This window comes from Thunnus maccoyii, chromosome 12 (genome assembly GCF_910596095.1).
Source record: "Thunnus maccoyii chromosome 12, fThuMac1.1, whole genome shotgun sequence".
Lineage (NCBI taxonomy): Eukaryota > Metazoa > Chordata > Actinopteri > Scombriformes > Scombridae > Thunnus > Thunnus maccoyii.
In genome coordinates this window covers 5,650,369-5,676,878 of record NC_056544.1, presented here as the reverse complement: position 1 = coordinate 5,676,878, position 26,510 = coordinate 5,650,369, and the positions used below count along the sequence as shown (strand labels likewise).

The following is a 26,510-nucleotide window of genomic DNA, read 5'->3' as shown; positions in this document are numbered from 1 at the left end:
CAAAATAGACTAAAAGACTCACATTGCACTTCATTTGTTCATTTCAGTCATATGTTCCATTTATGATATAAAAATATTGATTAGTGCAGCTTTAAATTATGAGAACATCAACTACTTTACATCTCAAAGGCACCTGTTTAACCATTTAAAAGTAAGTAGACTAAAAGCTGCCAAATTGAATGAATGACAGCCCCTCAAAATGTTGTCCACAATTCATCATCTGAAACTAGTCTTGTCGTTTATTGTCCTTTCCCTGCAGAACTTGAAAGCAGCCATGGCTGCAGAGCGGACCAAGGGTTTCTCCCACGTGGTTGTGTCATCCAACCTGCGAGATGGTTTCTCCCTGCTCATCCAGTCAGCAGGACTGGGAGGAATGAAGCACAACGCCGTCCTGATGGCTTGGCCAGCAGCTTGGAAACAAGCCCGGGACTCCTCCGCAAGGAGGAACTTTATAGGTAAATTACGCAGGGGCATGTGGTAAAATAAAATAATTTCATTTTCAGTTCATTCATTTAGTCTCACCTCAATCATTTAAAAATCCTGTCAGTGGGGTTGACATTTCAATGGAAGGGTTAGGAAGTTTACCAGAATCAAGTGTCATAATTAATCCTCAACCAACACAGAATAAAGCAGATAATTCTACATTATTAAGTAAATTAGATGGTATGTATACCTTTAATACATTAATTCTATACATTTTACACACATTTGAATTCCTTCTGAAAGATATTTCGTTCATTTCATATTTCAAATGGGAACTTTTCTCAGACCTTTCTAACAACTTTACTGGTATGGTTTATCATTTTAGACAAGGGTTCATGAGTTTGAAGACATAAAGGTGTTGTAGCCTTTATTTGCAATCAGGAAACAAACAGAGGACACCTTTCTCTCCACAGGAAAAAAAAAAAAACACAGGGCAGAGACTCCAAAGGGACACACAGAACAAGTGTGGCTCATCACTCTCTCTTTCTCTGTCCCTCCAGAAACAGTGAGGGAGACGACTGAAGCAAATCAGGCTCTGCTGGTTGCTAAGAACATCGACCATTTCCCTAGTAACCAGGAGCGTCTGAAAGAGGGAACCATCGATGTGTGGTGGATTGTACATGACGGTGGAATGCTCATGCTGCTGCCGTTTTTAATAAGTCAGCACAAGGTGTGACCTGTCTTTACTTTGTTCACTTAAAGATTATGTGAACTGAATGACGCCTGCTATTAAAGAACACACATTTAGATTGGGTAGATTGACAAAGAAGACTCTAAAAAGTAAGGAAAGTGTAAAAAAAAAACAATGTGTCCGTTTTTGTTATTTTACTTTTTGAATGTCTTCATGAACATTGTCAAAAGTAAACAACACAGTTGGTATTGCCGATATTTTTAGTTTCAAAAGTTTTCCTGCTGGTCCTTCTGCTGGTTCTTTGGCAGAGATTAAATAATACAACAAGCAGCTGACATAATGGCAAAGCATTGTGTACATTCAGTAGTAGCTGCCATTTTGACTTCTCTGGTACCAACACTTGGGCACTTAACTTCACCCATTACAAGGTAGTAGGCAAGTGTCATGACAACACACACAGTACATTTAACCTACATTGGATGCATACTTGTCCTTTACTACTTGCAAATACAGCAAGTGTGGGCACTGTGGTGGACTCAGTCAATTGTCTCAAACTAGTATCTGCTATGTAAATGATAGAACATCTCCTATCTCTGCAGGTATGGAGGAAATGTAGAATGCGAATCTTCACGGTGGCCCAGATGGATGACAACTCCATCCAGATGAAGAAAGATCTCCAGATGTTTCTCTACCATCTACGCCTGGATGCAGTGGTGGAGGTGGTGGAGATGGTGAGACTGGCTGCAATCATTCATTTAGTTGCTCGTTCTTCTACTTAGTTTTTGCATCTAATGATATTTGATCCAGGTGACAGTCTTTGTCTTACCAAGACACTGACAGGGTTCCTGTTCACTTTAAGCCGCTCCAGATAAGAACGTTACATAATATGACAATATTTTTATAACTTAATGATGCTGAAATCATAATATTCTGTTCCTAGCATGACAGTGACATCTCAGCCTTCACCTATGAGAAGACGCTGGTGATGGAACAGAGGTCTCAGATGCTCAAACAGATGCAGCTGTCCCGCACTGAGAGGGAGAGAGAGGTACAGTGACACTCACATGAGAACAAATGTCATGCACTGTAAAAAAAAAAAAAATGTACATATGAAGTAAATATTCAGTGAAATAAATTTAAGGCTTGAAGTATGATTACTTGTGACACATGTTAAAATAAACAATTAAAAGAAAGTGTTACTGAAGTACACTTAAATAATCTGTCAGCAATGCTATAAAACACTACAAAAACTGCTTACTGCTCTGTAAAACTGTCTGTGGTCTACTGTGCTGCTGTTGACCTTTGAACTCTTCCTATGACCTGATGCTTTTGTTGCAATTGGATGACGTGGTCAGATTCAGAGCATCACAGATGTATCGCGTGGCTCCATAAAGAGGAAGAAGTCATCACGTGTTGACACTTCTTCCCTCAACATCCTGCAGCCCCCCAGCATGTGCATACCAGAGGATGAGGTAGCCACGGCAACCGAATGGTGTCATCGCTTCATCCATTTATCATGCCATCCTTTCTCGACATCATCATCCTTTCATGACGACCGCAGTGCTTAAAGACAGTGCTGTCTGGCTGAGCTCAGGGATGATGTTCGGGTCCTGATGACGGCAGCCTCTTCATCTTTATTTAACTCCACTTTTTAAGTTTGCTGTCTTCCATCCTTCCATTCATCCTCATGTAGATGCTGCTGGCACAAAGCTGCCACTAGAGGAAGACAAATTACTCACTGAGTGCTTTTAAATGTGCATCAGAATCGGGTCCAGTGTTTTTTCAATCCACTTGCTGCTGCTGCAGGATTACTGACCATCTGGGAAACAGTGATAACTCCGACCTGCAGCAGTATTTTCTAATGAAATCCATCTGCCCCATTCTGTAGGAGAAATAAGATTATGGTTTGCTCCCGACAGAGTTGGAACTGAAAATGGATAATAATGTGTGGATCATGTTCCTCTCTCTGATTCAGAGTTTTGCAGTTTGTTTTGGGTCCTTCAGGATCCCCATCATATTGTTGGCAGCCAGTAGTCTTTGAGTATCTTTTCTATGGTTTGGATTTGTGGTTTTATTCCTTTTTGACCCTTAACACTGACAGGTTTGACCTTTTGAGTGGGAGAATAAGCAGTGCAGTTTTTGACATGGAAGACCCACACCAATAACTATATATCTCTTGCTAATATAATCATTGACATTTTTCTTAATTAAAGTCACTTGGAGTAAAAATTCCACCCATTTAACACATCAAAGTTTATTTACATGTGTTGGTGAGTACTACTGCATATGTGAAAAAAGTTGTACTCGTGGGTCCAGAGGGAGCTGTGTGAAATCTGATAAATTGCCTCAAGTGATGTCACTTGGTTGTAAAAAAAATCTGGTGGTGTGTAAACAAAAGTGAGGTTATCAGATCACTGTAGCCTGCTCCTCATCTCTGCTTGAGGCTAAAAGTTTGAAGCTACATTCGCTGCTACTAGCATAACAGACCCGAATGTCTGACTGAACTGTCAGTGGTCAAGTTGCATTGTGGGTAATGAAGGCGCCAGGTTTTGGGAAGGGAGAAGAGCATGTGGAATAAAAAAGATGATATTATGACGTTACTGGTGTGCTTTTCCAACCGGCTTGTACTGTCATCACCATAAACCTGCCTCTCACCTCACCTGACCTTTATCCAGTAACATCCACACGAGTTCTCATTTTCTCTTCATATTTTCATGTCCCTCATAATTGTAAATCAATTACATAATTGATGCCTCAATGACATGTAAAAAGCTTGGGCTTCATTTGTTACGTAATGTTAATTAGAAAATGCTCAGCAAGATGAAGCTTCCATTGTGAAGTTTCCATGACTGCTATATTTACTCTCCTCACTCACTCTCCTGGTATTTTTTTTAGGCCCAGCTGATCCATGACCGGAACACAGCGTCTCATTCTACAATGAATGACAAAGCTTCAGGGGCCACACCAGATCGCGTCCACATGACCTGGACCAAAGACAAACTAGTCAATGAGAGGAACAGACACAGAGAAGGCATGGGAATTAAAGACGTGTTTAATATGAGACCGTAAGTAAATGCAACTCTGCATCTCTTGTTTGTTCGTTTTGACAGTGTCTAACATGTTGAACCTGTTTGTATTCAACTAAATATGAAAAAAAAACTATGATTTCTTTGTTACACTTATTTGTTTCACTTACAGTACCAGTCAAAAGTTTGGACACACTTTCCCATTCATTCCCATTGAATGAGAAAGGCTGGTACTGTAGATCATCATCATTATTAACTGTTGTATGTATTCATAGATGCTGCAATTATACTACATAATGTGTTATAGCATTATGATGGTGTCTCATTACATTATGGAAGAAATTTTACCTTTCAGAATATTTTAGTCTTTATAGGACACTGAGCATAAAGGCAGCTGGCCAAAATAAGTTTTGATAAAGAAAATGTGCCCACTCCCCTCAAACGGGTTCACTACATGTAAAAACAAACTGATCTGCTCCATCTCAGGAATTTCAGCACTTATTTTGTCCCTTAAGTCCATTACATAATTTTCCTATTTGCCTGCATATTTGTAATGTAATTCGTTAACAATGTTGGGTGGCTTATTTTGCAAGAAGCGACTGCATCTAGATCATCTAAACAAAGCTGAGTGAAGATCTCAAGACAATCAAATCATCTAAGTCGCTGACTGTCTCAGAGAGGATCAGCTCTTGTTTTTGCACTAATGTTGGATGTGTTGTTTTTTTCTCCCTTCCTCTAGTGAGTGGGAGAATCTGTAAGTGACTTTACCTTTCACTTTGGTTGCTTGCATGTGCACGAACTCTCTATATGCTTGTGCATGTGTGTGAGAATCATCACGTTAGGGCGCATGATAAAAAATATAGAAGCAGTGATGTGCCTGCTATGCTTGCCTGCAAGATCAGATTGCCAATCACTCGTACTGTGTTTCCTGTAGATTAATGATTCAGATTATACTGAAACTGCTCAGACTTTGTTGCACATGGCAATATATTGTTCGGAACTTATGCTCTTATCAATCTTATTAATCTAGCAACCAGACCAACGTGCGCAGGATGCACACTGCTGTGAGACTGAATGAGGTAGTGGTCAAGAAATCCCAGAATTCACAGCTGGTGTTGCTCAACATGCCAGGCCCACCGAAGAACAAGAAAGGGGATGAGAACTGTATCCTTTCAAAGCTCATTAGTCGCTCATTCAGTCAGTCTGTCAGCCAATGAAATGTTGGCAGATTAAAGGATAGGTTTGCAGTTTTTCAAGTCTGTCTTAAAACAGTTCTCACATGACCAGATGTACATGGAAAGAGTTTTAATTGTTCCTCTTGTCCATACTGGCTATGAATAAATCACTACCTAAAAAAATTTCAATGTAAATTCAACCAAAGCTGATATGAGGCTTTAGCAGTTAGTTTGACAAACTTCAATCTTCAGTATCTTCAGTATAAGGCTGTACGAGGGAATTTCATACTATAAACATAGTAACGTTGAAAGATAGTTGCTTTATGTGTCTAGGTCAGACTGCTGAAGCCTCATATTAGTTCCAGCAGAACTTCAAAGTGCATTTTTGCAAGGACTGTGTATTTTGTCCCATCACTTCAATCATCTTAAAATAAAAAAAAGGATTGTTGTAATATAGGCTTGAAAACATGTGAATCCATCCTTTAAAGTCGTTTGCATATAAATTAATACTAAGGTAAGACTGTTTTTGATGCTGTATGTTGTAATATAAAACTGTGGAGCATGTCCACAGTAAGCTGGACAAATCTTTTTCTGTCTGTATTGAGCACATTTTTTTTTTCCGATTCTCCAAGTATTAGAGAGTTGTTTGGATTGTTTTGTTGGTGAGCTGATTGGACCCTTATTAACTTTCCCACCATCTAAATATTCTTTTAAAAGGTCATCATCATTATAGTTTTACAAATACAACAGCAGCTACTTTTAGTGTTTAAATGTTTCTTGAATTACTCTTAGAGCACTTAGGAGTCCTTAAAGTTACTTATTTTTAAGAGCTTCTCCTTAGTCAACCAGTTAGAAGCTACTTTTAGCCTTAGGATTTTTTTAATATGCCCCTGTTGTACAGTGCTGTATGTACTTAACCAGAGTGTGTCTCTCAGACATGGAGTTTCTGGAAGTTCTGATGGAAGGACTAGACCGCGTCCTGTTGGTTCGAGGAGGAGGTAGGGAGGTCATTACCATCTACTCCTAGCGCCAAGAAGTTCCTAATTATTTGGAATGGCACTGGAAGAAAACATGGCTGGACAGTGGGACTGCAGAGGGCCGGGGGGGTTGACAGAGGAGGACATGGCTTCAAGGTGGGACATGGACAATAGTGTTGGACAAAGGAAGCACAATACAAGCCCTCAGTGCAACTTTGTGTTTTGGAGGACCGTGGTCACTGTGAAGGACAGGGGAGTCTGCCTGCAACACAGCCTGAGCTCAGTGCATCATCTGGGGGCAAGGAGGGCTCAACGTACCCCATCCTCCTGGGGCTACTTAGCTCCACCACATCTTTACATTGTAAGATGACAAATGTGTAGCTGCCTTGTGGAGATATTATTTCCTCACATAAACTGTGTTTTCTGAAAGACATGTCATTTTAATTTAACACGTTTTATTGCTTCACCTGGCACTTGGTGAAGATTAAATATAGCTTGTTGTCATTTTCAGCATTTCACTGAATTTGGTAGCTGCCAATTGATCACTGGTTTCACCAAGGAATGTAAACATTAGCTGACAGGGTATTTATTCATTTCAGTGCTACTAATGATGGGATCAGTTGAACATGTTTTTAAGACATTAAATTTCACAGAATATCATGTTTGCCTCGTATCACTGTGTCAGAAGTTAAAGCCAAAATTCCATTGCTTACTATCAGACACTTTAAAGGGCAAAGGTGGTAGTATTGATTGTAATCAATAGTTTATATTGTTATACACTGCCATTGCTTACCAACTGTTTGTTGTCACAGATAACATTAATGTGCCAAGCGTGATCAAAAAAGAAGAGATAGTGAAAATGTAAAAGAGGAACAACAACGGTTGTGATTTTAGTAAATATTAGTTGAATTAATGATGTATGTGATTGACTGTTTTTGTATTGAGCCTGTGCTGTATAGTAGTGTTTCATTTAATTTAACTGTTTTTTTTAAGTCCAGCAGAGATATTTTCATCTACAATGTGTCATGTGTTAGTTCAACAAAAATGAAATGAATATTAAACAAACAAAAAGAGTGCACAAGAGTGTTGAACACTGAGTCTTTAGTCTGATATGAATTATATTGTTTCATATGTTTTACTGGCCCTGTAGATGGACTAATCATGAAGGTAACATAAGGGAAATGGCAGGAATGGCCAGCCCAGCAGTACTTTTTTGAAGTTTAGGTAAGGTTATGGTTGGGGAAATATGTTGAAAATGGTTGACAGATATGAAGCTGTTGGAAATGGGACACTTGCTTCACCCATCCATCCACTACAACCTACTTTCCAAGACTTTTTGCAGTAAGAACATCATACCACTTCCTGCTGTGCCTGTACTGAGTACTGCAGGAGGTAACCAAGCGGCAACTACCACGGCTTGAGGCTGGAACCAATGTGGAAGTACCTTAAAGTGTAATGCAACTGACAGCTCCTATGCAAACCAACGGGTGACATTACACCTCGCTTCGTTCATCTTTCTATACAGACTATGGGGGTAACACATTAGAAAAATGTGAATTGGCTGTTTGAATAAACACATAATGCTGTGTTTTTTCTGACAGTCTCATGCCGCCACCGCTGTATGAGCCCCTCTGCTGCACCAATCACAGCCTCTTCTCATGTTTCAGCGTCTTGTGAAAACATTAAGGAAAGTTCTGAACTTCAGGATTTACATTCAGCTCTTACAGTAGGTGATAATGTGATGTGATCCAGCTTTAATGCTAGTCCAGAAAGTATCATTATGAATACCAAAACTAGAGTTTTGTGTGTTGTTATGAGCGATACTGTACATAATTGTACTTATGGATCAGACTTGTTTTTTCTTCTGTGATACCAAACACACATTTTGCATTACTAGTACAATTAAACTCCCCTTCCACTCAAAATATGTTTTTCTTCTTGTTCCTATGATTGATTTGAGCTTCACTGTGCAGAATGATGTACAGTATGTGAACATTTATCTGCTGAAGAGTTTAAAAAAAAATATTAAGTATTAAAAAATATATTAAATCTGAGTTTAAGGATTGTACATACAAGCATGATTTGTGCCATCACAACTAGTTTAGAGCCAATCATGGTCCAGAATGAAACTTATACAAATGTGATGTGTACAGAAAACTTGAAGCCTCCAGTGGACACAGTGAGAACAGACTTTTCAGTGAGGTAGAGTAGACAGGAGTAGAGCTGTAGGGACATCTTGCATCTGGCACTTTTAAATTAAATAAAAAATATTTACATATTCAGATTCAGACAGATTTTTGAAGTTTTAAAAGAAGATAATGACTTTACAATGAATGGATGCATTGCTGTAAACAAAATTGTTTAAATTTTACCACTGTGGCCAAAATCAGAGACGATTATATATATATTTATAGTACTATAGTATGTTCATCACATCAGAGCTTTAGGAGAACATTTGTGTCTATAAATTATTTCCCACATAATGAGTTTGAGAAAAGTGTTTGTTCAGATCTGGAAGGAACCTCCCATAACGTGACACGAAACATCTACACACACATTCAGACAAAAGGCAGGAAACATCAAAGCAGGGAGTGGGTGTTCAGAGGAAATGAAGCTGCATGACTGTATTTTGGCCACCATGATTTCTCTGATTACTTTCTTCTCATCTCAGCTTTAATTTACCTTCCTGTTCTTTTGACCCACATTTTAATGAGAGTGTTTGTTTTATTTATTTTTTTAAACATGAAACATTTTTTAAACATGTCAATTAGTAAGTGAAATCTAATGTGTCAAAATCTGGAAAAAAAAATTATGTCACCTTTTTGTTCAATTTTAGTTCATGTAATTGCATCCCTAATGAGTTAAAATCATTGAGTTTCTAATACATACGTAATATTCATTGGGTAATGATATATTTTACAGGTTCTTTCATTTTAATTTTATCTTTAATTTTCAGAGTAATTTTCAGGTATTTAAGAGTTAATTTCTGGGACATTTTACAGAGCGGGTTATTCTTGTTAGATGTACTACTTTCCTGTCTGACCCAGATGAGAGTCGAGCTGGGTTGTTGTCATCTCTTACATAACTGGTCCAGCCTCGGTTTCCAAAAATCAATTTAATCCTAAAATCATCATTGTCTCTTAGCTCACAAAAGAACAAAGACAATCTTGGTGCTACAGTAAGAAGCTTTGGGGAAACTTGGCCCTGGATAAATGGCTTCCTGTTTGTGCCACAGAGTGGTTAGCTGAGTCAGCGCGCACAGAACAACAACAAAAACAATCCCTGTCTGATGCTCTGATCACTGTCTGAAGTACAACTCTGTTACACTCTCTGCCGTCTGTAATCCTCACTCTCTGCTCGGTGTAAAGTACAGGCTGTCTCGTACTAAGACGCACAACACTACAGCTTAATTTGATACTTTATTGTTTGCCCAATGGAGACCTTGTCTTGTGGCCGGGATTCACATAAAAAAACGGCAATGACAAGTGTAACTGAATAAAAGAAATTCACAGAGCTCATGAAAAGCAAGAACGGAAAATGATGGGTTTGCAGAGGCTTAATTTCTGTTGCTTTTTATGATCCAGAGTTTTGCAAGATTTTTTGCCATCTAGAAATTCTTCCTTCTGTTTTGTAAGTTTATGTGAAGTTGCATTAGACATGCAGCATACAACAATAATCCTCCCAAACTGGCTCAAAAGTAGGGTATGAGGTTGTAAATGGCACAAACATAAAACTATGCTTGTGTGTGTGCATTATGAGAGTGTATGGATGTGTTTTCTCAGTGAGATGAACTTCAAAGTTAAAAACAGGAATAGCAATTTTATTCAGAACAGACAAGCACAAGACGAGCCTCCTGACCAGCTCTGTACAGAGGCTCTTTGAGTGGAGGGCTTCATGTAGGCTACCAGTCATAAAAATGTTACAGCAACACAAAAACACAATGAATATGTGTCAGTAACTAGACTGAAGTAGGTCATGCTGAATATTCTTCACAGGCAATGTTAGAGTGCTGTTAAAGCAGAGTTTTATCACCTGTCAGTGTGTTACAATAAAAGGCCTGATTTAAAGTCTGATTTAAGGTATAAAAGGCAGATCCACATTAATTCACATTAGAGCTGCAACTATATTTTAATATTGATTATTCTGCCAATTATTGTTTTGTCTAACCAAAAGTCTGAAAAACAAACATTAAATTTAAAGGAAAACTGAAAACTGGAATTAATGTTTGGCATTTTTAACTTGAAAAATAACTTAAACAATGAAAATAGTTGCTGAAAATTTTCTTGTCAGTTGAACAACTGATTAACAAATTATTTCAGTTCCGATCAACATATGCTACTATTGGCTGTCCCCAGTGAGAGTAAAGCCCCTAACGTTATCATTTGTTTTGTGCATCAAAAGTGAGCTACTGTAGTTATTTATTTTGTTGGTTTTTATTTCTGTGTCATGCCAAACATTTGGTCCATCCTACATGGGTTTAGGAACTCCTCTAAAGCATCATCCATCAAAAATAATAGGCTACATGATATCCTCTGGATAACACATACAGAATCAAAAGAACTAAAACTAAAAAAAAAATTATATGAATAATTCAATCCACAGCTATTCTAGTGGCTCTGTGAAAATTTACTTGGGCACATCAGTGTTTTGAGCTCAATGCTAATGGATTTTACCATTTACAAACATCCTGGATGTACGTGCAGTGCGGGGGCAGAAAAGACGTAGCCACATGTCATGATAGCGTATGGACTATTTCTGTATTCAGAAATAAAGCAACTTGCTGTAAAAAAAAACAACAAAAAAAAAACAGTAAAATTACTGTTTAGAGGTGAACTTGTGTGCAAGACTCATCCTTTTTTTATTTTTTTTAACCTCACAGCCACCTTTCTTAGGCATCTGCCAGCTCAGGCTAGCTAGCATGACATATATTCCAGTAAGCAACAGCAGCTATAGTATCAGTGATAATGCTAACACAGGCTGCACAAAGTTAGCTCTAGTGAGAAATAAACTGAATGACCCAAACCACCAACCAACAGCACGGGTTAAAAGCACAGAACCTCCCCACACACAAAAATGTTAGCATAAAAAAAATTCAGAATTTATGTAGCATGCTGCTGTATGTTTAGCCTGCTGTTTGACTGCTGCACAGCACAGACAATCATCCTGGTCACTACACTTGTAACATTAATAGAAAATCCTGCCGGGTCCTCAAAATATACCAGACACCAGACTGCGGTGTATAAGCTTCATTCATAAGGAATTGTATCAATACAGGATTTAATCAGTATTATTGATCAGCCACAGTATCATGAAAGAGACTCTGCACACATGTTGGATTTTTTGTCTCTGAAAAATTTTAAGCTTAACAAACGCAATGCATTTTCAATCCAAAATCATCAGTTTGCACAGCTGTCACCGAGTCGCACACTGAAACTCTGAACGCACATCAAACTGATCACGAAAGCATTGATCATAGTCTGACAAACTCACCAATAGGTTCTATATACAGTCTATGGTCTCACCTTAAAAAAGGGTTCTTTTCTTACAGTTTCAGTGTAAAATCAGCCGACGCAGGCCACACACCAATGACGTCACAAAGACTACAACAACAGAGCCCAGACTTCTTCAGCCCCGGCTGAAGGCCAGGCTGAACTCCAGGTACAAATCCTATTTCGCCGAACCGACAACAAAGCCAGGTTCTTCCTGCTCCTCTCTGCTTCCACCTCCACCACCGCTCCGGATGGCCGCTCACTTCCGGGTTCCCCACTCAGCGCCACCCGTACCGTCCTTTATGAATCATCCTGGCTCTCCTCCGTCGATATTATTTGTTTACAGCACCCCTTTTCGCCTCTTCCTGCCACAGCTACTATGACTCCCTCGACTCACCTGCATGTCGTTGAGGTCATGCCCTCATTTTCAATGACATTGACTGACTGTATCAACTGCTTTGCCACAGTGAACAATTTTCATTGCAATCACTTAATATTGATTCATTGCTTCAGGGAGCCTGGTGGTTTTCCTCATCATTAGTTGATATGTAAGGAAGTCACAGAGCTCCCTCCTTTCTAACCCCCTCCGTTTTGTATTTTTTCGTTTTACATCTCATTCCTGTGTCCGCAGGCTGCACAATCAACCCCTGCACATACATCCTCTCATCCCGGCATCCTTTCCTCTTCCCTTCTTTCAGCTGCAGCTACCTCAGCGCTTTCGGCTCCACCTGCCCCCGCAGCTCTTTTCTTCTCTTTCTCTTTCTTCCCATAGCCACTACTGGTCCTGCTGTTACCTCAGCCACAGTCGCACCACGGTGCTCCCTCTACTGGACCCCCATCCAGCCCTTTATGAACCTTCCAGCTCTCATCCTACCCCCTCATCCCTCGACACCCCCAAGTGCTTTCCAAGACAATCGCACTACCCAATCCCACGACATCCGGCTATGCTCAGACGCAGCAGTAGGTGGTTCGCCTCCGACCAGCCACCTGAACGGTCCCCACCATACACATCTACGCCAGCTGAACAAATGTCTCCATAAAACTGTCCTCAGGGGCACCATACCTAGCCTTGTTTCTCGCACACTTTGGCATGTTATCTGTAAGTCCGAACAACATCTTATGCCAAAGTTCGCCCTTCACTTCAGACTTCCTTGCCCACTACCAAACTCTCCGCACAGGCAACCTGTCTCCCCACATCGAAGTCAGTCCACATTCCTAACCGTACTCTGGCCAATTCTTCCACATGGGAGCCGCTTCAACTGCTTCCAAATAAGAAATCCCAGACCACCTGTTAGAATTAAATAAATAAAACTCTCGACCGTTAGTCTTCCCAAGATTCTATACCTACCTCAGCGACATTCAAAGAGCCCATTCTCACTTAGCCCAATGAAGTTAACTTTGGGGGATGACGGAGCAGAAAGCTCATCGAGACATGTCCCCCACCCTTAGTCTCGACCCCTGGGTTCCTAGATGCTCCAGCCTCTTTGTGATTCCATTTGGTCCCCGGCCATCAACATGCCATCGACCCCCTTCATCCCTCTCCTTGACCCCCATCCAGCCCACCCTACACTATCCTCATCCAATCCTGAACCCTCTTGACAACCAAATAAAACTACTTTTTATACCGTTCAAATGGCGTGTTCTTTGTTCGTGAAATTTTCTATATTATTGATATGGTACATTGAACAAATCCACCTTTCTTCTTCTACACTAGTCTAGTTTCAACACTGAGTGGTAAAACACTAGATGTCAACTGGGCATATTAAGATCTTTGCTTTTTAGTTGAATCTTGTACAACATCAAGTTCTGTACCATATTAATATTTTATTACCCTAAACATATGCAGTTTTGGTTTAGTCCATATGTCATTAGCTTGTCTTTACTCTCTGCAATCACAGTTTCTCCTAAACAATGTTCAGGAACCACAGCCATCATCTTCCCACAGCTTCCGCTGACCTTCCAGCAACATCTGAAGCTTTGGCTAAGCAGCGTTTTTTAGAGAAACTGCCTTTCTTAGAGCTAAATCTGGAATCAAAACTAAAGAGGGAAAACACAAATGGCTCAGGGAGAGAATGTAGTCTGCAAAGAGGGAGACAGACAGAGGATGAGGGGGGAAGAGGAGGAAAGGGAGGGTACCTTTCTTTTCTTCGAGCCATTATCATTCCAGCATTCCCTAATAGTCGGGTGTTAACATCACAACATGGACAATTTCACTGAGACTCCCTCTGACCTTGTTAACCCCTGAAGCTTTGTCTCTGTTGGCTCGGGAGAGAAAGTGGGCCAGTTGTTTCTGTGGTCTATTTAATGTGTTTTGTAATTTCTTCAAGAACAAAGATGGCTATTCTGTGAAAGACTTGTGAAAATTATGTTAAACTCATCCAGCCTGAGGCCACACAGACTGATGATCCCTATCTGGTAGTTGTCTGTGTTCAGTTCTACTTCAAATTACTGTTGAACACTGAGGCCAGACTGCATAAACCCCAATTCATGATTAAATGATGATTGAACTGAAGGTAATAACTGACAGCCAGTTTATTTATATATCATTTATTCATATGTTTCAGTCATTTAGTCCTACACTGAATTTTACAATCTTTTCATGAGAGTGCTATAAGAAAATTCTTAAAATGTACAATAATAAGCATTTTTGGAAGTCTCTATCTGTCTCTGCACCTTCACCCATCATTAGTCATGTGCTTTTGCGCAAGTAACTTTAACCCCAGACTGCTCAAACAGCTATACCAACGTCATTAAAAAACCTTGTATCTCCAGTATATTGACTTATAGCATAAACAACAAATACCTATTTACCAAGGCTGGATTACCAACTGGGAAAAGGGACCACAGACCCTAAAGGCCCCAAAAATCACTGTGCATCACTTTGCTTTTGGTAATTTAATTGATAGCTTATTTATAACACAATACACTGTAGCTTCAGCCTATACTGTTCAGACTGCAGAAATATTCATGTTTTATTATCGTATTGTATTGTTTCCAACTGTGAATGCAGCTCTGCATTTTTTATACACTAGCTCTAATTGTCTCTGGTATTGTTTATAGACTGAAATACTTTTTTTTTTTTTTTTTAATTTCAAGATCTCAAGGTGGGTCTTGTTTCATTACTTAATGATGTGGCCCTGTCTTGTGGAGGGCCCTTAACTTTAAAGTGAGACTATGCATCTTTTGAAAGAGGAAATTGCTCAGACTTCTTTTAAAATGAAAAGTTTAATTCATAAGCAATAAATCACACCCTTGCTTAGTTCAACACACTCAGGGGTTTTGCAGCTCCAGCCTTACTTGATCTGGTATGACCAGAAGTTTATGTTGGCTAAAGTTAGCAAATGTTAAATAGATATTGCTGTGTAACTGACATTACTCAACTTGCTGACTTCATGACTCTTCTTTATTGTGTTACACTATGCTTTAGCGTGCCACAGATGAACATTTCAGTGGTTTTATCACAAAAGTAAAACAACAATTAGACACATCATGCGAACTTGTTTAATGTAATTGCCAATTGTGGCCAGAGTGGCCGCTGTTTAGCAACAGTTACATAGTCTTGTTTTATGGTCTTTATATTCTTGTCTATATCGTATAGTCACATGCATATCCTTAAATAAAGTTGGGTTTAATTTGGGGCTGAAACTACTGATTATTTTCATTACTGATTAATCCTTTTCTCGATTAATTGTTTAGTCAGTTAAAAGTAAAAAATAATGAAAAAATGGCATTCACAATTTCCCAGAGCCCACTGTGATGTCTTCAATTTGCTTGTTTTGTCTGAGATGTCGTCTAAAACCTTAAGATATTTAGATTGAAGAAAAAAAGTAAATGCTCACATTTGAGAAGCTGGAACCAAAGAATGTTTGGCATTTTTGCTTGAAACCGACTGACTGAAATGATTAATCGACTATCCAAATAATTGTAATTTTCTTTTGATTGACTAATTGATCAGTCGTAGCAGCTCTAGTGTAATTATATTGTCACCAATTAATTGACATGTTCCTGAGGACAGGCAGTGTTATTACAGTGCAGGAGCGCTATTTGGCTTTGGATCTGTGGGCATAATGAAGATGCCATATTATGTCTGTTTGCACTGTGCTAAATTGGAACTTGGAGGATACAGGGAACATACATATAGGATACACAGAGGGTGGGAAGTGGGGGGTCAGTAGGGGCCCAACAGCAACTTTTTGCCCCAGGACCACATAACAATTTAATCTGGCCATGCTATTCACTATACATTCTCATTTATTTTTTCATTAACTCATTAAAAATATATTTTTTGAATGAGTATAATATAATTAAATATATTCTTTTTTTAGTTTAATTAATCATAATTGCACTTATGAAATAAAATAATCTGAACAGGACTGAGCATTAACATATTCTCAGTCAGATAGCTACAGCAGATAGATGTTCAAATAGAGACATGAGAGCCATACATGTACATGTACGTCATACCATCATTAATGAAAGGAAATTGACTCAAGCGGCAGGTTAGCAGAGAGGGTCCTCTGACTGAGTTAAGGGAGGGATCTTTTTTTTTTTTCTCCAAGGGAGTCAAATTTCCCAACTCTGTGGGCCTGAGAGTCACTGAGCTCAGAACTGAGAGAGCCTTTGTACTGTAGAGAGAGAGAGGGAGAGAGAGAGTGCAGTGTGGCTTCAGGTCTGCAGAGTGGAGCAGAGGGACCACGGAGTTTGACGGAATTTCATCACACACATGCACTTGGAGTTCACTTCTAAACTGGGATTTTTATTTATTTTCTTGCTAAAATGTTGCAAGGGTAAGACACTTTGAATATTACATCCATTGGGTTTTGCATGTAAAGAAACCAGATTGCATTAAATTGACTTTACCTCATATTTCATACCTTCACAAAGTGCTCCAGTTACACCTCAGAGTAGACCTGTGATGCAGTAACATTCTCCTCTATGTGAAGTATTTTATGTGAAAATAGATCTACACTGAAGCTAATTTCACTCACATTTCACTATTGCCCTTATCCTTTAATACACTTTTTTAACAACTATTTTCTATGTTTTGAAATCTACCTAAAACTTTACAAAGTGCAGCTTACGTGACTGATGTGCCTCCTCAGGTGGTCTCTTGCCCTGCTCCTCGTCCTGCTGTGCTGTCTGGCCGCTTCCCTGCAGGTTATAGAAGGTAAGATTCATGCTGCTGACGCTCTTTCTCAACACTACAGCTGTAAATAAATAAACAGCTGGAATGGATCTTTGAGAGGATAAAAGGGGGACAAAAACAGTTTGGCGCTGACCCAACAACAAAGCTTTATTAAAGTAGTGAAATGTAGCTCTACCTCATGTTGAGGATACATCCCACTGAATGATAACCATGGACAGCAATTAAATATGTGTCACAAATCATCTTGTAATATATTTTAAATTGATTTCATTTCTTTGATGGTACTGTGTCTTGCCTAATATGACTCCCCATATCATTGTAGGGGTCAATAAAGTCCCTCTGTGACCCAGTAAAATTAAGAATAATTGTCTTTTTGTGGCAGTAAATCTTTAAGATGGAGGCTGAACTGTCAACCATGTAGAATCTTCAGACTAACAGATCTTCCAGATGTCCTTGTACTGTAGTTCCTCATGTGATTGCTTCAGCGAAGCACACAGTCACAGCCAGTGTGACTAGATGTTAGATGTGACTAATGCTGTGATTAGATTTCACAATAGGAGAGCAACTTGAATGTGTCCTCAGATGACAGCTGTACAGATGAAGGGAGATTTCTGCAAACATATTTAACATGAAAAGTCTAAAAAAAAAAAAACAATCATAGATTTTACAGTTAAAGAAGATATGACGCATTTTTAACACCAACAGTAAATTACTTATCAGTCATAAAGCTGAGGACTTGCAACTTTACATTATATTTTTCATTGTATCTACAGCAACCAGGTTAAATTTGTTGGGAATGTGTCAGATTTCTTTACAGAGCAGATGTAAACTGCTTTAAGGTAGAAAACATTAAAGGTTTTCCTCTGTGAGTCATGCTTTTTTATTATTATGGTGTATTTTAAAACACAATTCACATTAACTTTTAATATCTTAGCTGTCATCAACCGTTATGGTTCCCTCGACTTGCTCCTCAAAACAACAGTGAGTAGGGTTTTTATGAGGATGCAGCAGGTTTTGAGAAACACGTGCAGCACTTCACTGAAGACCCATTTGACTACATGGACTTAAATGACTACATGGACGAGTACAAAGTGGACCAATCCCACTAATGGTGTCCAGTCGTCTTGTCTGATACAGATTATTTCAGCACTTTGCTAGCTCTAAATGCTACATGGTGCATTTCCTCAAAGGAATACTATGATGATTTAGTATTTCAATTCCATAAAGTTGGGGACTAACAAGAGATAGATTTTACAAAGAATTGTCAAAATTGAAGCAGCAGAGGCCAAGATATCTTGATTCTTAGTAGGTCAAAAGTTTCTAAAAGGTCACAAGCTGAGATAACCCCTATGACATCATCAGGGCTGGGTTGGGTTGGGTTTTTTTTTTCAACTTTGGAAAGCTGCTTCAGAGCCACCACAGACATTATACAACTGCTGTCACCAGAAAAATGAACGTCATGTGTTTAAGTCTTTAGTAAATACAATATGCTAAAGAAGTAAGGTAAACCATGCAGGCTACCAATCTACTCCAAATGTTGTCCATCAATCAACAGTCATTATTAACATCCACTTACAGTCGCCATCTCACAAACCCATTATCAGACACATGATGTGGGTCTGTCCCCTTTCCATTTCCATTTTCACACCTCTGCTGTGGTGATTTTCATTTAGTTACTCCCTGCCGTGAGGCTCTTCTTATACAGCTCTGTAGGAGAGAAATAGTTTGTTTGTTTGGCAATAGACTAAGCTTCCTCTGCCCTCCTCATCCTGTTTGTGTGTGTGTGTGTGTGTGTGTGTGTGGGTGTGTATGTACAATGAGGTAGCTGGAAGTGGCAGACAAGTCAAACGCTGCACCAGGGTGAGAAATGAAGCGTTCAGTTTGTATGGTAATGATGTGAGGGGTTTCCTTTGCAGTTCACTTGCTGTTTGTGTGTTTGGGGAAAATCAGAGACAGAGAGGACAGTAGGGGGGTGGGGGGGCTGCGAGGGGAGGGGGGTCATGGTAAGCTTTGAAGTGGAAGGTCGAGAACAAACTTGTTCCCGTGCCAGTTTAATGTCAGCATGTGTGGGTGTGTGGGTGGCTGATTTTTGACAATGGATGACAGAAATGATTTTTTATTTTGAACATTCACAGCTGTGAGAAAGTACTAATGTGGGATTCAGTGTTTGTGCTTTGTGTTTGCGCTGTTTACATTCATGTACGAAGCATTTGTTTTGTCTGTTGCCCACTTATTTCTTATTCACTAAACACAGCCCATCACATTGTGGACTGCCAGAGGCTTGATGGTTAGAGGGGCCATCTTGTGACTGGAAAATCTTATGTTCAAATCCCCAAAACAGCTTAGAATAGAGTAAAATACCCATGTTCCCTTCAGCAAAACACCTGAGCCCCAAACTGCTGTAGTGGAGCCACATCAACATTTTTGTACAATAAATGTGAGCTCTGCTTTTCTATCATTGATTGCTGAAACCCATTGGTGATTTCAACTATAATTCAGAATTTCAACTATAATTCAGCTTTTTCTTACTTGTGTTTAGGCTTTATATAACTTAAATTCCTTAGAAATGACTCTGACCTGTATGAGACACAGTGGTGTTGTCTGTTTCAATTCAACATTCAGTATGTCATGTATGTTTTAGTCAGCCAAGTATCCCTAAGAGTTACATCTATATCGGACAATTCCGTGACAACCTCACGGATTAAATCAAATGCCAATGGTCATTGCTAATATGTGAAGGAATGTGTCTCATATGGAACAACGCAAAAAGTTGTCATCCAACCATGTCTGAAGGCTAAAGTGTTCATAGCTGTTCCGAACTGCCACACATGAAGGCAGGATGAAGAGTCTGCTGTTTGTTGTTGTGCTGTTATAAGTTTTAATTATGACCTACCGAAGGGACTGCAGATGAAAATTAGCTATAAGCTAACTCTGGTACAGTACATCAAATGGTAACATTTATGTTCAACACTGTACATGGTCCTGATAAATACATAAATAAATAAATAAGTAGAGAGGGGCAAGATGCAATAATCATTCAAATGTGGGGATAATGGTGAACACTTTCAGACAAGCTTTTCTTTTCATATGTTGCGCTTGTTTTTACACACAAAAATTGGTGTAAGTAATTGTGTAAAGAATGAAAAAAACACAATGTGAGAGAAAACCTGCCTACACTTTCACCTTCGTATACCTGACAGCCTCATTGGAAAGGTGTCACAGACCTGCAATTAATGTTCTGAATCAAGATGGTTAAATTCAGGGAAATATCTTAGTGTTTAAGTTACTAACCCAACCATGTCTTAACCATATTTTATTTATCATAACCGCCATCTTTCCCCAACCTTACCCATTCAATACTAGTTGCCAGTTAAAAACTTTGGCACTGGATGTCAAGAATGTGTTGTCATTGAATGTAATCTGGAGTCGTCCAATATCAACATTCTTATCTGGTGATAGAGTTGGCTTTAGTAGATCACAATAGAAATCTCATTTGCTATCCTGGCACAAAAGTTGAAGCATGACATTCAAACTACACCCACACTCAGCTGGGCATCTTTTTCTCTTTTAGTTCTCCATCCACACTAAGCTGGTGTTTTTGACACTGTTTCAAAATCACCTTCCAGTTGATTAAATTAAAAAAAAGAAGCTATTTTCCTTTTATTTAGCACTTTCAGAACAGACTGAGATCTTTACAAAACCATCTGAAAACACAGGTGTGAACATTCATTGTTTTTACACTTAAACAGCGTTTTCAGATTTAGCCAGATATAGTCTGAGTTTCATTAGTGCATCATCATTAGCGTCTGCATTTCCAGACATCCTGCAGACATCCTGCAACTACAGCTGAAAAGAAACATTTTTATCTTACTGTTTTTCACCCTCAAAGACTCTGTCCCCCCAAAAAACACTCTTATTTCTGCCTCCAGGAACCTTCACTTTCTATTTGCCATTGGTTGAGTTGCTCTGAAAGGATTCCATGTTTAGCCAATATAAATGATTGTGAGGTGAGCCCAGTAGGAGTCTATTTTGGACGGGACGTTCCTCTGTACAGTAAAACTTACTGTTGACAATGTCAGTCCAATTACAGTTGAAATCCACAGGTTTTAAACGTTTGCTTTATGAACCGTACTCAACCCGAGAAAACTCATTTCAGCTTTTGAAATCACATCATATTCTAGTTTTCCCTTTTTTTCTCCACATGTGGTTGCCCTCCACATTAACTGTTTTTTTAGTTTTACCTATGAGCCTTTCAACTGTTTTCACTCTTGACCTTATTTGGTCTCTGATGTTCCTTGAATAAAACTCCCACCAAACTCCATTTAGTGTTTTATGAGTCTGAAACCTGGCAAGGGAACATGTTATAGAAGTGTATGAAAGAGACTGTACCTAAATGTCTTCAGTATATTAGAGGGCTGAGCGCCCTCACTGCTACAGCGGCGTCCTGTCTGGAATGTGCTCATTCAGCCAGAGTGACTTTGATTCGAACACAGTTGGGCACAATGGGCCAACTGTAAAAGGTGTCATTGCTGTATGTTTGTAACGGTCAGCTCTATGGGGTTTTAATGGGAAAAAATCAGTCACTGGAAACTTGAAAAATAAGAATGGGTGTTTCTTTTGGGGTCTTTTTCCATGATGTGATGCTTATTGAGATGATGTAGTTTTCTAACTTTGGTTCCCAGTGCTGTAAAGAGGAACAAAGAGTGCTTGCATTCAAAATGAGGAGAGGAAAATGAGAGGAAATTAAACCAACATCTATAAGCTTTTATTGGCTATACTGGGTGATTTTTAAGATAAAAACTCTGATTTACAGCTCTTACTGTAATGTCTTTTAAAAGGGAAATATTGAAATGTCACTGGTTGGCTGTTGTTTGTCGACATGTTTCTATGGTTACTGTTTGAATCGACTATGATGAATCATTATCATTGTGTATTTGTTCCACATTATCTATGCTTTGGGGCAGGAACAGAGAGTCTTTTTACCAAGTGGGAGAAGCTGTTAAACTTCATTTACTTGAAGAAACCATTCTGTTTACGAGCACTTCATGGCTGTTGTTACAGATATATTTATGCAGCTTTATTGCCTGCAGGACAGGTGAATATACAGAATATTGTCAACAAATAAAACAAAACACAAATTTAAAGCAAAAAGAAGTTCTTTACCTCCCAGATGTTACTGATGTATTTCAGGCGTCTTAGCATTTTCTAAAACTTCTAAAACTATTACCAATTAATTTTCTGATTGATTAATTGATGGATTTTCTTTTAAAAATGTCAGAAGACAGTGAATAATGCAGATCCCAGAGTCCAAGGTGACGTGATGTTGTTTTTGTCTCAAAACCAATAAGAAAAGATATTCAGGAAACTTTCAGATGAGGCAAAGCAGCAAATTATTTTATTTGAAAAGCAGGCAATTTTCTGTCAATCAATTAATTGATCAATTAACTAATCATTTCAGCTCTAAGTTCAGTTTAATTGTTTTGAAGGAGCAAAGTCACGTGTTGTTTATGTCAAAACTAGTCGCATCAATTCCTCATGGTATGTCAACATTTTAAAGGAAAGGTGGTCATTTCTCTATTTTAAATGAATGACAGTTAAACAGCCAATATTTGACAATGTTACATTTCTACCAAGTATAAATTAGTAGTTTTTTACAACTTTTCTTTACTACAAAGCTACTGGCTGTATCTGTATCTGTATGTTTATATCACAAAATGATCTTTTCTTGAATCTGTATTAGACTTTAACACAGAAGTATTACTCCTCAGCCTGCAATCCTCCACAGCATCACGACTGTCAGCTGCTCAATCAGTGAAGGAATTTAAATAACTACTGAACGCCACTGTGCAGAGATGACAGAAAGTGAGTGTTATGAGATGGCATCAGCCTGTAATTACTTGGCAGAGTGACAATAATAACCTGACCTGTGAGGAACACAGGGAAACACACTCAGTTTGTTTCAGGAGATGTAAGATTGATAGTTTACCTGCCTTACTTTTTTCACTTACATTCTTCCTTCTCCTCCTAATCTAGAAAATGAATTTTAAATGGAGACCAGACTTAATCAGTGTGTTGGAAACCAGCCTCACAAAGACAACTCTGTCTTTTAGGTTTGATGTTTTTTCTGCTGGTTACTTCACCCACAATGTGACAAGAAGACTGTCAACAGACACTAAATGTCTGTGTTTGATTCTTGAATCATGTTTACTGCTACACTTTGTCTTACATGAAGGTACACTGAATATCAGTGGTTTTTGGGACAAAACAAGTCATTTGAAGACATAACCTTGGGCTCTGGGATCTGAGTTTTTCACTTTTTTCTGACATTTTAAAGAAAAACAGATTCATTTATGAATCAAGATAATAAACAGCAGATTAATTGATAATGAAAATAACCCTTTAGCTGTATCTTAAATAATCATAAATGTGAATACAATATATGTTATAGCAGTTCCAGTTGTTAATACATCTTCACCTGAAGTCAAGAAGCAAATTTATATACAGTAATCATGTAATTAAACAAAAATAATGTTCTTTTATTGGACTTCAAAGTCTCACATTTACACAGAAAAAGCAAGTAAGTCAGAGAAAGTACCTTCTTGTATTGGACTGATGTTTTCTTTTCAGGAGTTGTGAATCTAAAGGCAGCTAACTGAGGTAAATTCTGTCTTTAGATGACTTAACAACTTTAATTATGTGTAGCTTGGAAGGAGAAGTCTTCTGCCATTACAAGGGCACAGTTTTTGTTGAAATGTACTGAATGTCGTTTTCAGCAATCCATACAATTAAGGAGCAATTAAGGTACTTTATACCTGATACATCTCTAAATCAATTACATTCAATACCATGCAGTAAAAAACTTTAAGAGTCTGATTAAAGCTTTGCTTTCTTCACTGTTCTCGTTTGAATAAACTGCTCAGCTGACATACAGCATGTAGAACATCACATACTGTACACTGTTCATTTCAAGGTTGACCTTCAATAACCTCCTCTGTTTAAGAGTAAAGTTGAAAGTACACAGTCAGTTTTTATGTGAGTGTGTATTTATGCTCAGGTCTGCTTTTGCATATTTGGATGTGAGTCTGTGGCTACTGAAGTTATGACCTTTCAGCTGCTTGCAGACAGAGAGAACTACTAAACTACTAAAAGTACATCTACCATCTTCATGATAACAGATACTGTATTCTTTGCCCTTTGTCTGCCCTCCATAATTTTTATGAAATAATACACCAGCATGCCGTACATTTCCTCAATTCCTGTCTAATCCAATTGGGGAATCAACTGGAAAACTAAATTTGGCTGAACCCTGACCTCCATATGTAGCTTATCAACAGCAACAGAAATATCCTACTCAAGAATTGCTGAGCGCTAAGTAGGAATTTCAATATAAGTGTACTGGTGTAAAAATTGATGTACGGTGGATCAAGTTTAACTTAATTTTATTTAATTACTGTCAAAATTAGTTTTGAGTTGAACCACAACATGAGTTAGTGACATGAATGGTACATTCTGGCTTTTTGTGCATTCAGCATTTCTCCACAAATCATATCTCACAGTTTCCTCTTTACCACTTTATTTTACATTCATAGCTTAATTCCTTGGTTGGTTCATCAGTCCAACACTTTCAAATGGATTTCCATTAAATTTTGTATAATCATCCATGTTCCCCAGAGGAAAAATCTTACTTACTGTCATGATCCATTGACTTTTACTCTAACGCCACCAGCAGGTTGATATTTTTGGTTCTAAGTGAACTGTCTTAACTATTGACTGGAATGCATGAATCAAACTAAGATGGTGATCAAAGTAAACCATAAGCTCTGCACATCAGCTCCTTCACAGGTGCTTTGTTTTGACAGTCTGTGCCACAGCTGCCCTAACCTTGTTATTTACCTTTGGATTAGACGTGGCAGCTCGAATCCTTCTCCTTCACTTAGCCTCTGTGCTTCCCTGAGGCAGTGTGGACATGTTGCTGAGTCTGGGCTCTTAATTCGCTGTTTTGGTTGTCAGTGGTCCTAATGAGTAGCAGTATATCACAGCTGACCAAACCTGTTGCCCAAACATTGACAGCAATGGTAAAAAAAGCACAAAAAGACCAAAAAACACTTATTATTGGTGTTGTTTTGCCTGTATTAGTCAGCACTTTGAAACATACTGATAGGTACACTTGCATTCATCCCGGATTAATATATAATGTGTGTAATGTCAACAATACACAAACACACAAAAATTAAGAATTCAAATGAAAACAGAAAAAAAGACTTGATTTATAATAGTGCACACCACTTCTTTCTGTGCACAGAATCATACTGGTGATAGTTAATAAAATGTTTTTACTCCAGTGACTAAAATGAGGACAGTATGTGATCAGGGCACTTAGGACCATTTACCACTTTGAGATGTTGGATAAATGCTGATTTGAACACAGTTTAGAATAGTAAGGCAGGGAGTGGTTCGACAGGAAATAAAATCTTTGACCCACAGCATACTGTATAAACTATTACTTTGGAGAAATGACACTACAGCGTCACATGTAAATGAATCAGCTGGCCTCCTGCTTTAACCTTTAATATTAATGTTGTGTGTGCATGTAAATAAACCTTTCAAGGATGAGGGAGCAGTTTGAAATTCTGTGACAGAAACCTGTGCAGAAAGGCACAGGGGGTTTCTCTCTCCCCCTCCTTTCTCTCTCAACCCAACCGGTCAAGGCAGATGGCCGCCCACCCAGAACCCGGTTCTGCTTGAGCTTTCTTCCCGTTAAAAGGGAGTTTTTCCTTGCCGCTGTTGCCAAGTGCTTGCTCATGGGGGAATGTTGGGTCTCTGTAAATCAAAGAGTACGGTCTAGACCCGCTCTCAGATAATTCTATTTTGATTTGGCGCTATATAAATAAAATTGACTTGACTTGACTTGACAACACATTTTAAGTATTTGTCTTCAGTCTAGTGTTGATACATCTCCACCTGCTCTGCTGTATAAATGCCAATAGGATCCATGTTTGAAAAGAACTAGTATGCACGACATGTCATCCGACAATGTTGGAAGGAAAAAGTGCTTATCCCTGTCTCAGACAGCCACACTCAGAGATTGACTGAAAAGATGGGCCATCATTACCCAGGTTTCCATCCAAATGTAGCACAAATTTTGACTGAATTTCCAGAAGAAAGAAACTGCAAATGAATGTTTTACTGTTATATGAATATTAGGGGTTGGGCTCATCAAGAACTGTTGGTGTTGCTAATTCTCCAGTCCAGTGTCATTACAGAAGAAGAGGGTGCAATGAGATGACACCAGTCAGACCTGAAACAGTGGAAAACCATGTGGAAAACATGATGGAAATATAACACTTATCTTAATTTTATGCATGAATTTGAGGAACGTTACAGTCTCTTCATTGGTTTACGCAGACCTGAGATTTTCATCTCTTCAGTGGAGCAAAAGCTTGAGTGACATTTAAGTCACATGCTTCATATATATCATGATTTATTCATTAAACCTGTTTCCACTGCACTTTTCTTTTTTATCGACACGCCAACTTTTCCACCTCCACCAAAAACCTTTTTGCAATATTTTGATTTTTTTTGG

General features: G+C 38.6%; 2 protein-coding genes across 7 annotated transcripts in view; both read left to right on the top strand.

Annotated features, from left to right (window-relative positions):
- LOC121908398 (solute carrier family 12 member 7-like) overlaps positions 1–8,172 on the top strand; it is a 41,099-nt gene extending 32,927 nt beyond the window's left edge. For 4 of the 6 annotated variants that reach the window (XM_042428365.1, XM_042428366.1, XM_042428368.1 and 1 more), the window contains 8 exons: positions 260–455; positions 984–1,153; positions 1,714–1,845; positions 2,055–2,162; positions 4,010–4,179; positions 4,880–4,894; positions 5,171–5,304; positions 6,251–8,172. In XM_042428365.1, coding sequence (XP_042284299.1) covers positions 260–455; positions 984–1,153; positions 1,714–1,845; positions 2,055–2,162; positions 4,010–4,179; positions 4,880–4,894; positions 5,171–5,304; positions 6,251–6,342 — 1,017 coding nt within the window. In that variant the 3' untranslated portion in view covers positions 6,343–8,172. Of the gene's footprint in view, positions 1–259; positions 456–983; positions 1,154–1,713; positions 1,846–2,054; positions 2,163–2,469; positions 2,587–4,009; positions 4,180–4,879; positions 4,895–5,170; positions 5,305–6,250 lie in introns of all 6 variants that reach the window. The other 2 variants (XM_042428369.1, XM_042428367.1) reach the window with 2 other exon arrangements.
- Positions 8,173–16,476: 8,304 nt separating this feature from the next.
- The window catches only part of col15a1b (collagen, type XV, alpha 1b), a 53,987-nt gene continuing 43,953 nt past the window's right edge, over positions 16,477–26,510 (top strand). The window contains exons 1-2 of the mRNA XM_042428362.1: positions 16,477–16,568; positions 16,884–16,948. Of these exons, the coding sequence (XP_042284296.1) occupies positions 16,558–16,568; positions 16,884–16,948 (76 nt within the window). The 5' untranslated portion in view covers positions 16,477–16,557. The remainder of the gene's footprint in view (positions 16,569–16,883; positions 16,949–26,510) is intronic.